Source organism: Dipodomys spectabilis, unplaced genomic scaffold, assembly GCF_019054845.1.
Source record: "Dipodomys spectabilis isolate Male_0828 unplaced genomic scaffold, ASM1905484v1 ptg000156l, whole genome shotgun sequence".
NCBI lineage: Eukaryota > Metazoa > Chordata > Mammalia > Rodentia > Heteromyidae > Dipodomys > Dipodomys spectabilis.
The window spans coordinates 286,171-299,613 of record NW_024870833.1 but is presented as its reverse complement, the minus strand read 5'-3'; the positions used below and the strand labels follow the sequence as shown (position 1 = coordinate 299,613).

General features: G+C 33.4%; 1 protein-coding gene across 1 annotated transcript in view; it reads right to left on the bottom strand.

The window, feature by feature from the left end:
• Dmd (dystrophin) overlaps positions 1-13,443 on the bottom strand; it is a 1,242,252-nt gene that overhangs the window by 1,190,968 nt on the left and 37,841 nt on the right. The window contains exons 7-9 of the mRNA XM_042692421.1: positions 4,711-4,890; positions 4,294-4,422; positions 1,803-1,973 (exon numbers count right to left, since the gene is read on the bottom strand). Of these exons, the coding sequence (XP_042548355.1) occupies positions 1,803-1,973; positions 4,294-4,422; positions 4,711-4,890 (480 nt within the window). The remainder of the gene's footprint in view (positions 1-1,802; positions 1,974-4,293; positions 4,423-4,710; positions 4,891-13,443) is intronic.

The following is a 13,443-nucleotide window of genomic DNA, read 5'->3' as shown; positions in this document are numbered from 1 at the left end:
ATAAGAAAATATCCTTTGTATCTGTGGGGTTTCTTTATTGATCTGATGGTAAAATACAATATTCTTTTCAGGGCCAAAATATAAGGTCATTATTGATCTGAGTCATGTTGACCAATTCAGAGAAAAATTTGAAAACTTTGAATATAGATGTACTTTGTTAATTGATATGGAATTCAAAATATTAATTTGAAGTGCACTGGGTGATTCACATAATGGAAAATAATGAACAAGCTCTTACAACTTGTCTGTAGTGGTGGTTGCGTTCTCTGCATTTTTATTCACCCCCATTTACCAATATTATAATTGTCTCAATCTTAACATCTCAAAATAACAGCATGTTTTCTCTTAAGGACTTTATAGCTTAGTATTTTATTATAATGGTACACAGATAATGATGATAGAAAGGATATAAAACCTAGTTATAAATCAGTATTTTTCAGTTATTGAGGTGAACATTTCTTGGTTATTTATGTATTGCCTAAGTCATTGTTTTCTTAAGAAATAAAAGCAACTAACTAAATACTAGAGTCAAATTTTGAAGAAAACTACAAACTGAAAATAAAATTTCAGAGCCTGTCAAATTAATTATTGAAAGATATAAAAACAATGTCTGTGCTTTGGAAAGGTTAAATTTGAGGGTAACTATGTTTTAAGTTCATAAAATATTAGAGCTCCTTGCATCAGAATTATATATTGTGAAACATCTTTGTGTGTGTGTATGTGTAGTTCAATGGAAAACCCCCAGAAATTGTAGTATATGTGAAACTATGATACTTAGTGACCATGCTAAGAAAATAATTTTTGAACATACTCCTTTTTCCTCAGAATACTTACCTGTCATTTGAAATCATATTATCATATATATTTCAATAATATTTTTGTCATTTAAGATGACTTTAATACATGCCTATATACATATTTTTCTTAGATATACTTTTATAATTAAAAGCTTATCACATATCATATTGACAATTATGTCCAAATTACACTATATAAAGTTGAGAGTATTTCTTGCATTTTTAACATTCATTTTAGAGTTGAAATTCTATAATAGTGCATTTATGAATTGTTGTGATATACGATCCAGGATTGGTTACATATTTTTAAATATAAAGGCTATCATGCAAAAGTACTATGCCCTCTGGTTCTTCATTAAGTAGAATAAATAAAAATACTCATATGAAATTACAAAAATTAGGATATATAAGCCTTGCAATTATTTATTCTCATGAACTAATTGTTTTTGTCACAGTGTCTTCAACTAGCACAAGCAACATGTATATATACATGTATATATACATACATATATGTATATATATTATACACATGTGCACACAAGAAAAGAAGTATAAACACCTCCTATCATGCAGAAGATGTACAAGGCCTCATTTTGGATATTCAATCTACATTACACACAAGCAATATTATCATTAGTAAAATATATCAGTAGTGCTTTTTTAGATAGATTTTTTGTGCTTTTTTGTATGCAGCATGCTATTTGGTACTTTGTTGTGTTGTAGGTGACTCCCAAAACACATATGTAAACGAGTGCAGAATGCAGTTCTAGAACATTGTTGGCAGGAAAAAAAACAAGTGAGAGATCAAGACACACAGAGAGGAAAAGAACAAGATCAACTTGTCTCCCAGGATAGTCAGTTGTAAAATTTTTTTAAATACATTTTGGCCTTCATTTTCCTTTTGAAAACCTCGCTGTGGGGGTTGCGTGGCCCTTTCAGAGCACTGCGCAACCTTCGCAAGAGATCATTTAGCACTAGTTTCCACCTTGGAGTAGATCTTCCTACCTTTCCAGTCTTAATTCTGTGAGAAATGGCTGCAAATCGATGGTTGAGCTCTGAGATTTTGGGCTCTACAATTTTCCTGCAATGGTCACCGCGGTTTGCCATCAAGTTCGCTGCTTGGTCACGTGTGGAGTCCACCTTTGGGCGTATGTCATTCATTTCTGCCTTTAAACGCTATATTCCATGAGCAAGAAACAGGGCTTGAAGTTAGTAATGGAAGTTGAGAGAGAGAGAGAGAAAGAGCGAGAGAGAAAGAGAGAGAGAGAAGGGGAGGTGGGAGAGAGAGGGAGGGAGGGAAGGAAGGAAGAAAGGAAGAAAGAAAGGAAAGAGGGAGGAATGAGAAGAGGGACTGAGCAAGGGAGGGAAAGAGGGATGCAGAGATATGGAGAAAAAGAGAAATATACATGCAGAAGAACTGAAAGGGAAAAATAAAACCAAATTCAATGTAATAGAAGTGAATGAGAATATGTGTGATCTTAGAATAATAAGTCATTATCCATGATTAAATTTGATTCATGTTTATTTAGACTATTTCATCCTAAGAAGACTGAAAACACATTCCCTGACCTCTATATTGTCTGTAAAAATCATAAATTTATATTGAGTCCCATTTTAATTTTACTGAATTTAATACTGTATGACAATCTATACTTGTGTTCAGGAGGAAAGGTAGCTTAAATATACTTTTAAAGATTTCTTTCTTGTGCATTTTTAGCTCCTCTTTGTTTAGTATATTAAATGTCATGGAAACATTGCCTTACTAATAGATTTGGATTTTCTTACATGCGGAGTTATTTGGAAATTGAAGGAATTTCACCATAAAATGGCATCGTTGAGTTTACATATCAAGAGACAATGAAAAACAACACAATGTAAGTAGAATCCAGATAGATGGAATATATGTTTTAGAGATAGCTTTAAAATAAATTTAGGGCTTTCTCATAGAAGACAAATGATAATATGTGAAATATCCAGAGCAGAAAAAGAATATGAGACCTGAGCATAGAGATGTGCTCTTACAACTCAGATCTCAGGAGGCTGATATAGACGGATTGGGAGTCTAAGGCCCACCTGCCTAAGTAATGAGTTCAGAACTAGCATGGATTAAATGGTAAGATCTTAAGTCAAAAAAATAAGAAAAAATGTTTAACAGGAAAATCCAAGAGGAAATGAATTTTAAGGATAGAAAAATATAATTATGAGTATTTTGAGAAAAATATTGCTCCTATATTTCTGACACTTTCAGAACAAATAAAGCATCATTAATTTAAATTAAATTGAAATTTAAAATCAACACTTTCTATTTAATTGAGCAAGAAAATGTAACTAAATAGAAACATGTAATATTAAGACACATTTGCATATGATAGTTTATACCTATTCTTTTAGGAACCATTTCGAAAGTAAATGCTAAATAATTATTTCAAAAGGAGTACCTGAACCTATAAGTAACCCTTATTCAAAATACTAAGGAGCAAAAATGTTTTTGATTTTTTTACTCTTAGATTTTGAAATGTTTGCTTATACACGATATGAGGGATAGCATTCAAACCTAAACATATAGTGCATTATACACCTATATATTTCATATAGTTATATGAAACAAGAAGGCAATTTTTAATAATATATATACATTTTTTCATGGGGCCTGAACTCTGGGCCTGGGCGCTGTCCCTCAGCTCTTCAGCTCAATGCTAGAGGTCTACCACTTGAGCCACAGTGCCACTTCTAGCTTTTTCTGCTTATGTGGTGCTGAGGAATTGAACCCAATACCTCATGCATGCAAGGCAAGCACTACAGCACTGAGCCACATACCCAGTCCTTAAATAATATTGTAAAACTATTTTCTGCTTGAAATAAATCTTCCTGAAATTTGGTTTTCCTCGTGTGGCATCATATTAACATTGCATTGTAAAGTTTTATAATTTGTGCCACTTTAAATTTTGAATTTGTTGGATCAGTAATATTCAATCTGTTTTAAGATTGCTATATGAAATAGGCAAAATATCCAAATGCCTGAATTTCAGACGGACTTTATAAATGATGGCATAAAACTATGCTCTATGCTAGATGTAAGAGTATTTGATTCCTTCAAAATAGGTAGGACACTGAAGCAAGATACCAAAGCAAATCCCAGATTACCTTTCTCATCAGTGTTTAAGTGTGATCAGCTGAGAAATCTTCAGTGTCATTAATGTCTACTGAAAAGAGGAAAGAAGGTGGGAAATAAAGGCAGAAAAAAGAAAGAAAATAATAACAAAAGGATGGAAAAAAGAGAGAAGGAAGGAAGGAAGGAAGGAAGGATGGATGGACGGGAGGGAGGGAGGGAGGGAGAGAGGGGGGAGGAAGGAAGGAAGGAAGTGAAGGAGAGAAAGAAGGAAGGGTTTGGCTATTTCATTTCTATTAAGAAGTCCTTTGTAACTTCTGGGACAAACATGATTGACATAATTGTGTACAGGTTGAAAATTACATTTTACAATATTTCATTTGCTACCTTAAGAATGTCTTCTTTTTGCTGTGATTTCTTTTTCTCAGATTCATCCAATAGTGTATCAGCCTGAATGATCCACTTTGTGATGTAATCCACATTTTGGTCAAAGGTTTCCATGTGTTTCTGGTATTCCTTAATTATATAAAGACATATTATAACATTATTGTTTTGGAAATATTTTAAAAGATTTTTCCTGCTTTCTAGAATTCTAAAAAGGCAAAAACAGAGTGCACTCTTATCCCTTTCAATTGAGATGTCCTTATAGAATATAGCATATGTAAGACATAGTTACAGTATCTATAGATACAGAAAGAGCAGCATATATATGAACTGTAGGTATTTTCAAGTAAAAATATGGCCAAATATGTTATGCAACTTATGATAGAAATTGATAGAAAAGTTTCAAGTCTCTTCACTTACCAATAAAAGGTTTAACCATTCTTCTGCTCGGGAGGTGACAGCTATCCAATTACTATTCAGAAGACTGAGTTTGTCTTCCACCAAGGTCTCCTTCTTGCCCAACACTGATTTCAAAGCTTCTCCTAGCTCTGTGACACTTTTCAAGTGAGCTTTCTGTTTCTCAATTTCTTTCTGTGTAGCCTGGAAGAAGGATAGCATTGAACATCAGGTAGTGTATTGCAGTCTTACATTTTAATGCTTGTATATATTGAATAGTAGGCCCTGTCTGATGTATTGCTAGTAAAGATCTTTTCCCACTTGGTTGTCTGTCTTTCTTGTTTAGTGACTATGTCCTTAGCTGTACAGAAACATTTTTTTTATGATCCCACTTGAGTCTCTCTCCTAACTTTTGTGCTCCTGGAATTCAAGAAACTAACCTCCCCCATACCTAATAAACCAATTACTAAACAGGAAATGTTGCAAAGGGTAGACTTCTCAGAAGAGGTAAGAATGGCAAAGACATACATGAGGAAATGCACATCATCCCTGACCATAGAGGAAATAAAAATGAAAACAACTCTTGAGATTCCATCTCATCCCAGTAAGATTGGCCAACATTGTGAATTTGAACAACAAAGGCGGCAGGGATGTGGGGAAAAAGGAACCCTACTGCACTGTTAGTGGGAATGTAAACTAATATAACCACTCTGGAGAACAGTCTGGAGGCTCCTCAAACACACACACACACACACACACACACACACACACACACACACACACACACACAAAACAAACAAAAAAAACTAAACAACATAAGGACTGAGAAGATGGCTCAGTGGTAGAGCGCTTGCCTTGCATGGCCTGAGGCCCTGGGTTCGATTCCTCAGCACCACATAAACAGAAAAAGCCAGAAGTGGCACTGTAGCTCAAGTGGTAGAGTGCTAGCCTTGAGCAGAAGAGTTGAGTGACAGTGCCCAGGCCCAGAGTTCAGGCCCCACGACTGGCCAAAAAATAAACAAACAAACAAACAAATACAGGCCTTCCTTACAATCCAGCCATACTACTCCTGTCCACCTACTCTGAGCATCATGAGCCAGGATATGATAAGGACACCTGTACGTCCATGTTCATTGCCACATTATTCACAAAAGCCAAGGTATGGAAACAACCTAGATGTCCCAAAATAGATGAATGGATCCAAAAAATGTGGGTACCTATATACAGTAGTATTTTACACAGCCATTAGAAAGAATATAATAATTTCAATTTCAGGGAAATGGATAGAATTAGGACAAATCATGTTAAGTGAGGTAAGCCAAGCTCAGAGAGACAAACAGTGCATTTCCTCTCTGATATGTGTTACTTGGATCTAAAGCACACTATGATATGACAAATTCCACTGAATTCTAGATACTCATAGACAGTGAGACAAAAAGAGGATAGTTTTAGGAGAGAATTACAAAGGCACAATACCCAAGTGCCTCTTCATATATTAATAAAATAATTTGCGTACTGCAGTGAACTCGAAAGATGTGGAAACAAAGGACATTTTTATTTTAGTTTCTGATGATTTTGTGTTCCTTATCTTATATATGGTATATTCACATGTATATCTTTGTGAGGGTGGAGGGAGGGTTCAGTACTCGAGGGAAAAAAGGATGAAGACTGCAACAGTGGAGCTCACTGGACACTGGTGAAAGTGAACTATACAATTGATGGGTAGATATGGGAAGGTGGGACTGGGGGAGAATGAGGGAAGAGAAGACACTGTACAAAAGGAAATATTTCATTACCTAACTCATGTAAATGTATATCACCTCTATAATAAAAATAAAGAAAATAAAAACAATGCTTGGGGAAGAGCTGTGTATGTAGACTCCATACAGAGACTTTGTAAGTTTTTTAACTTATAGTCATATGTTTCTGGACTATGAAATCATACCAGATATGCTACAATGTCATTACTGATATATAACAGTATACAGTTTGTGTATAGACATGATTAATTTTTTAGTATTTCATGACTATATGTACTAAATATATTACACAAAGAGAATATGTGTATGCATGCATATATGCATTATATGTTATATACACATATATTAATTTTTACATGTAGTATCTTAAGGCAGACATCTGAGGGTTATTCCACAAAGACTTCACATAAGAGATTAAATTTGTGTGTGATTTTATTTTTCTACAAGAATATTCAGATTTTTAGTGCCATGAACCTATGAAATTTGGTTGGCTTCAGGACCCTTTCTTATATTAGTTCTGATAAAAATCACAAAAGAGATTTTAAATGTAACCAACTTTGCTGAAGTACATTGTACATTTTTGAAATTATGGTATTGTAATGTATTTTTTCTTAACATGTTAACTAACTATCTAACATCTAATCTTGAACTAGGGAAATTTGAATGCAGTAATAAACCTGCTATTTTTGAATTGTATTAAATGACTAATATAGAATATAAGAGATCTGCTATTTCTATGGGTGATAAAGTCACAGGTACTGCTATTGTTGAAGTTTATTGCTTATATTCATAATTAAAAATATTTAATTTCAGTCACCAGTGGAAAAAAAAGAAATTTATTTTTTCAATGAAATTTCACAGATCTTAATTCTATCTTCACATCTAGATTTTTCAAAAATCTGGGTTGTTAAATGTAGGCCTTTAAAACTAAATTTTGTTTCTAACATACTTATAAGATGATTTCTTTGTTGCTTTGTATGTCCCTCCCCCAGAGTATAACCCCTGTTTTCACTGTATTTTCACTGTTGGTATAATTTGGGGAGGGATACAAGTGGACCCGACATTATGTGGAAACTTTACAACTTTGGCGGGGGGGGGGGGGGGGGGGGGGGGGGGGGGGGGGGGGGGGAGGGGCAAGGGCATGGGAAGGGAGGAAGGGATGGGAATGGGAAACAAAGGAGGAGTAATGTACTATTACCTTGCTCATGTATTTGTAACCCCTCCGTATGGTATTTTCACAATAATAATAATAATAATAAGACCACTGCCATTTTTAGACTTACTTTTTAAAGTCATGAAAATAATGACATTTAATAAGGCCATATATAGAGAGAGTTGGGGAAAACAGCGTAGTACAAATGTTTCCCGCCTTCACTTTCTTGCGTGAATGACTATGTGACCATTTTGTGCTTCCCTACCTCTATTCCCTGTTCTTTCTTTCCTGCCTTGACAACCAGTTATTGGATATTAACTGGAGATGAGCCAGTGCCCAGCAGATTCTTTCTTAAATATGTTAACTGAGAGACACAGAGTACAACGAGAACATGAGCTGAAAAGCCATCTGCAAATAGAGCAGATGTTTTTATCACAGAAAGTCATAGTCAAACCAAGACAAAAATCACTGAGGGAGCAGCATTTAAAGCAGAAAAAGTCAACCTTCAGAGTCCAATGGATTATATGCAGAAAGTGAACAGAAGGGATCCAAGCAAAAGAAAAGTAGGTATCTCTGTGAGACAACCCCAAATTTCATGAGTTCAGATGCTCTCAATGTGGATTTCTCTATCTTTATAATATATCAAGATAGTCATTCTAGCTGTCCCTTTCTCCATATCTTTAGGTCCTGTTTCACAGCTAATCAATGAGTAATTTTGTTCTTCCTTGGGACATCAAATCAGCAGTGCAAATAAATGAGATTAAAATTATTGTACAAACAATATTTGTATCTAAGGAAGACTCACATTTTAAAATTATGTTATATCCTTTCATACATGTATCTTGTGTAAGATGTATAAGATGAAATTGAGGTAATTAATGCTATATCTGCTGTTGCACAGAAGATCATTTGTAATGTAGATGGTATTTGATATGTGAACATTTCATAAAGTTGCTCATATATGAAATCATAAATATTTATTATAATCCAACTACATGTTACTTATAATTGTAGAAGGAGCTGCAGGTTTTATTATTTAAAGTCTTTTGAAATAGTAACCTAGTTGAGTGGACAGAGCCCCTTTAGAACCTGACTTATAAGTAGAGTAGATTTGTGCCCTTATAATCTTTTTTCTCTACCCAATGGAAATATATAACCTCTGCATCTACAAGTATCAGGATTTTTTTCTAATCACATTAGGCAAAAGAAGAGCAGCAGAAAGTCTCAATCTTTCGAATGTATATTCAAGAATGTGTTGGTCAAATAAATACATGCAAAATCCATTATCTACTCAGTAAATTCGGACTAATGATTTATCACTTTTTGTCAATCTAGAAGGAAAGTTAATACCCCATAAAGTTAAATGCCAACTTATATTGTATCATTATCTTACATTTTCGTGGTTCATAATTGTTCATGGTCAAAAGTGATTTACAAATTCCATTCTCAGATGCAGATAGGTAACTAAAAATATTTTTACTCATTTTCTATCCTTATTCATTCCCCTTTAAGGAAGCTAAAGTCATTACTTTTGTTGGTTAGATTGGAAGAAACAACTGAAAATTCATGGTACTTCCATGTCTTCACAGGAATAGAATACTAGGGGCCTACTTACATAGCTTATTCTTTTGCCATGTTGTGTAAGTAGTAAAGTTGCAACAGATCTGTAGTTCTAAAGGAGAATGCCCTAAATCAATAACATCCTTGATTAAATTAAAACCTGGGCCTTTTAGTTTTTTCTCATGTGGTCACGTTTCATTCCTTAGGGTTCATTTGAAGATGGTAGACAGTCAATGTATGTACTACATGTTACTTTGATTTATGAGTTTGCTATCAGTCCACTAATGAACACTCAAAAAGCAGCTAAATGTGAATGATGCACCTGATACTGAGGATTTATATTACATAGGAAAATGTCTGACATGAGTAGAACACAATTTCAATAGAAAGTGCCACAAACTCTAATATATCTTTGTTTTCCATGTGTTTTATTTATAACAGCTCTAGTTCCAGAATAAATATGACAAATATTCATCATTACCTTTCAGAATTTTAAATGATCAAATTTTAAATGATCAAATTTTCAGTCCTAGCTATGATGATTTTAAAGGCTGAAAACACCTTTTGATTTTCTCATATCTACTGGGATTATTGAAATTTCAGTATTCAATTTAATTATCATATTAGACTTAATTTTCAACTCTCAGCTTATCATTTATGTAGTAGCAGAAAGGGAATGGGAATATCTACTCTGTTAGTCTCTTCTGGTTTTCTCAAGGTTTATTTATATTTATAATACAAAAGTATTGAAATAACTCTCTGATCCCATAGAAACACATATATGTTATTTTCTTCAAGGGGTAGATCAAACAGTTCACTTTGACTTCACACACTTTCCCCCAGTGTCACATTTCTTCCAATTCCTGAATGCCTCCCACATGTTTTCTTGGAATTCACACATGACTTTCATTCGTAGGATAACTTCTTCATATGATGTTCAATTATTTTCAGTCTTTAAATAAATTCCAATTTCTTACACATCTACTTTCCTGTAGATTGTACTTTTACACAGACCCATACTTATTTAAATACGTCCTTTAATACAGTTTCCTTATCTATGTCTCCCTCTACTAGGATATTACTAAATTCTTGGTAATTTAGTTTTCTATTTATTTTTTTGTGCATTTTCTTTCTAAATCACATTCATAAAAGGCAAGTATATATTCAATGTATGTAAATATTATGCCATTTCTATCCATTGAGACTGAAAGATTTTTTTCCACCTTTTACCTACATGATATATTAATGGGAAGAAAATGAAAACATTGCCATATCACCAAAAGTCTAAAGAGTTTATATATCACATTCTGAATTTTTTAAAGGTGAAGGGAAACACCCAATTTATAATTACCATTAAAATGATAACATATGTTTGTTTTGGTTGTCAGTGATTATAATCAAATGAATAGTGCATCATTCAATATAATATATCTTAAACATTATAAAATTCAATATTAATTGATTTTTCAGCCACTTTCATTATTTTACTATGGCTCAAGGTTTAGAACATATTTTACTATTAAGTTAATGTGACAGAATAATATAATGATAAATTAAGAGATATAAAACATTAAATAGTGGATTTTATGGCGATGTGTATTGACTTTTTATTAATAATATATTGCCCATTAAAGAAGAATTTCATAAAAGCAGAATTGCAGCTCAGAAATTATAGCCATAACTATAATGACAGTGAATAGTGACTTTGGTGGCATTTAACAGATGTTCTATTTTCTAAGTAACAGCTGCTTGATGCATTCATTGTACCAAGTTAATGATCTGCTAGTGTTATTTCACTTCACAGATAAATTACTATTCTCTCTTTAAAATAGATATGTAATTTTTCATGAGAATGATAGTGTAACAGACATTAGAAATAAGTAATGGTTCTCATGCTTTTGCAGAGAAAAGAAGTAATAAGTTGAGGCAATTATTCAGATAATCTAGTACCAAAACCAGAATTCTTTAAACAATGAAAGTTGATATTTTTTAATGTTAGGCATTGTTGACTGAACTGGATATAGATCCCAGTAGACTGACATTCATGGATCTTATGTGATATCATCCAGTGGTTCTTCTTTGCCAAACAAATGAGTCATGTGGCATATTAAGACTAATTAAATCAGAATATTTGGTTCCATAAATTGTTATGCTTTTAAACTTTCCTTTTCAAGTTTCAAATTTTCAAAATGTAGCCAGTATGGCCAAACAACCATGTTCTGTTGTGAGGTTTATTGAGTGATAATATATATTAGAAATTTAGTGGTGACAGGACGGTAATTGAGGAAAAACTGAATCATTGTTCTTGATATTGAGTGTTATAAATATTTGTGCCTGGGCTGGGAAGGTGGCTCAGTGGTAGAGTGCTTGCCTTGCATGCATGAGGCCCTGGGTTCGATTCCTCAGCACCACATAAGCAAAAAGAAAAAAGCCAGAAGTGGTGCTGTGGCTCAAGTGGTAGAGCACTAGCCTTGAGCTGAAGAGCTGAGGAACAGCACCCAGGCTAAGAGTGCAGGCCCCACGAGCGGACCTCCAAAAAAATTTTTAAAAAATTTGTGCCTGAAATAAATGTAAAAAGTGCAATGATTTGTTATATCACTGACCATTTTAAATATCAATTATTTTGCAACATTTAATATGCTGAATTAAATTCAGTATTTTCTCTGTGTGATTATCTCATGCAACACTAGGTATACTAAGACAAATGTTAATAAAGTCAACTGGCCAATTTAAAAAATGACAAGTGTGAGTTTTCACAAAAATTGGAAGGGTTTATTATAGCATCAAAACTGTCCAGGAAATCCTATCTAAACATTTTAATTTTTAGATATCACCATGGATAGTAAAGGGGTCTAAATTGTTATTTAACTGACTTGTTTTTGAGTAATGACATTAAACTAGAAATAAATTTGTTTGTGGTTAAATCAGGTGTCATACAAATTAAATTATCCTAAAGTTTATATTTCCCAAATGTAATGATATTCACAGAAGTATAGTTACTTAAAGCATGCAAACATTTATTTTACTCTGGCTACATTTTTATGCTCAAATCATATGCTATACAAATTTGGTGTTTAAAGGAATGTTCAGAATTGCTTTACTTACACCCAACAAATAAGAATTTCAATAATACTTCAAATATTATGATTAATAATAATTTCAATAACACAATTTAAGACATTAAAAATACTATTTAAAGTTGGATGTTGGTGGTTCATGCCTGTAATCCTAGCTACTCAAAAGGCTGAGATCTGAGGCTCAAATCGAAGCCAGTCTAGGCAGGAAAGTCCATAAGACTCTGATTTCAAATTAATGAGGAAAAAAAAAATGGAGCCGTGGCCCAAGTGGTAGACCACTAACTTTGAACACAAAAAGCTCAGAGACAGCATCTAGACCCTGAAACCCCAGACAGTTACAAAAAAATATTTAAGGGCTAGGCATAGTGGTTAATATCTGTAATCCCAGTGGTCTGGAGGTCAAGGCAGGAATATTGAGTTGAAAGTCAGCTTGGGAAATATAACAAGACCTTTTGTCAAAATAAGACAATATTTAAGGGCTGGAGATAATGCTTAGTGGTAGAGTACTTGTTTAGCATGCCTGGGACCTGTGGTTTGATACCCAAACACTGAAGACAAAATCATGCCAGTGTAATTAGAATATGCACTATCACAGGCAATAAATATGTTTTTAGTTTATTGTATTAATATGAAATCATATTTGTGCATATTATAGTTAATCCTGGCTTACTTTATTCTTATTATGGATAGTGAATGTTGTTTATTTTAGCACCTTCATCCACTAATTTGGACCACCACATGAGCCTTTTGGGGGGACATTTTATATCCATATTATGAAAAGATATTTATATTTTCCTCAATTATCATTACAGTTTAATCTTCATCTCCTGAACTTGACTTGTTTTTGAAGAGATATTTCATGAAGCTATACTTTGTTATAGATATGTTAAATAGAAATGAACAAGTTAGGTATTTTCCCTATCCTGTTGTAAAATAAAAATGTTATTATTTTGGCCATAGTCCAAAAGAGTTCAGGTTATCATGGTAGCTCAAGGGTCTTGTGCAGTAAAACTCTTTGGTCTAGTTATACTTACTTGGATGGTTAACCATTTCCTCGCATCATCTTTATTCTACACAACTCAGTCTTCCTGACATCCACATAGGAAATTCCACTAACAAGAAGTTGTGATATATGAAAAGGAAAATGTCTTAATATATAGGATGACAAATACCAGAGTTACAGCTCCCTCATGACATCTTTGTTGTC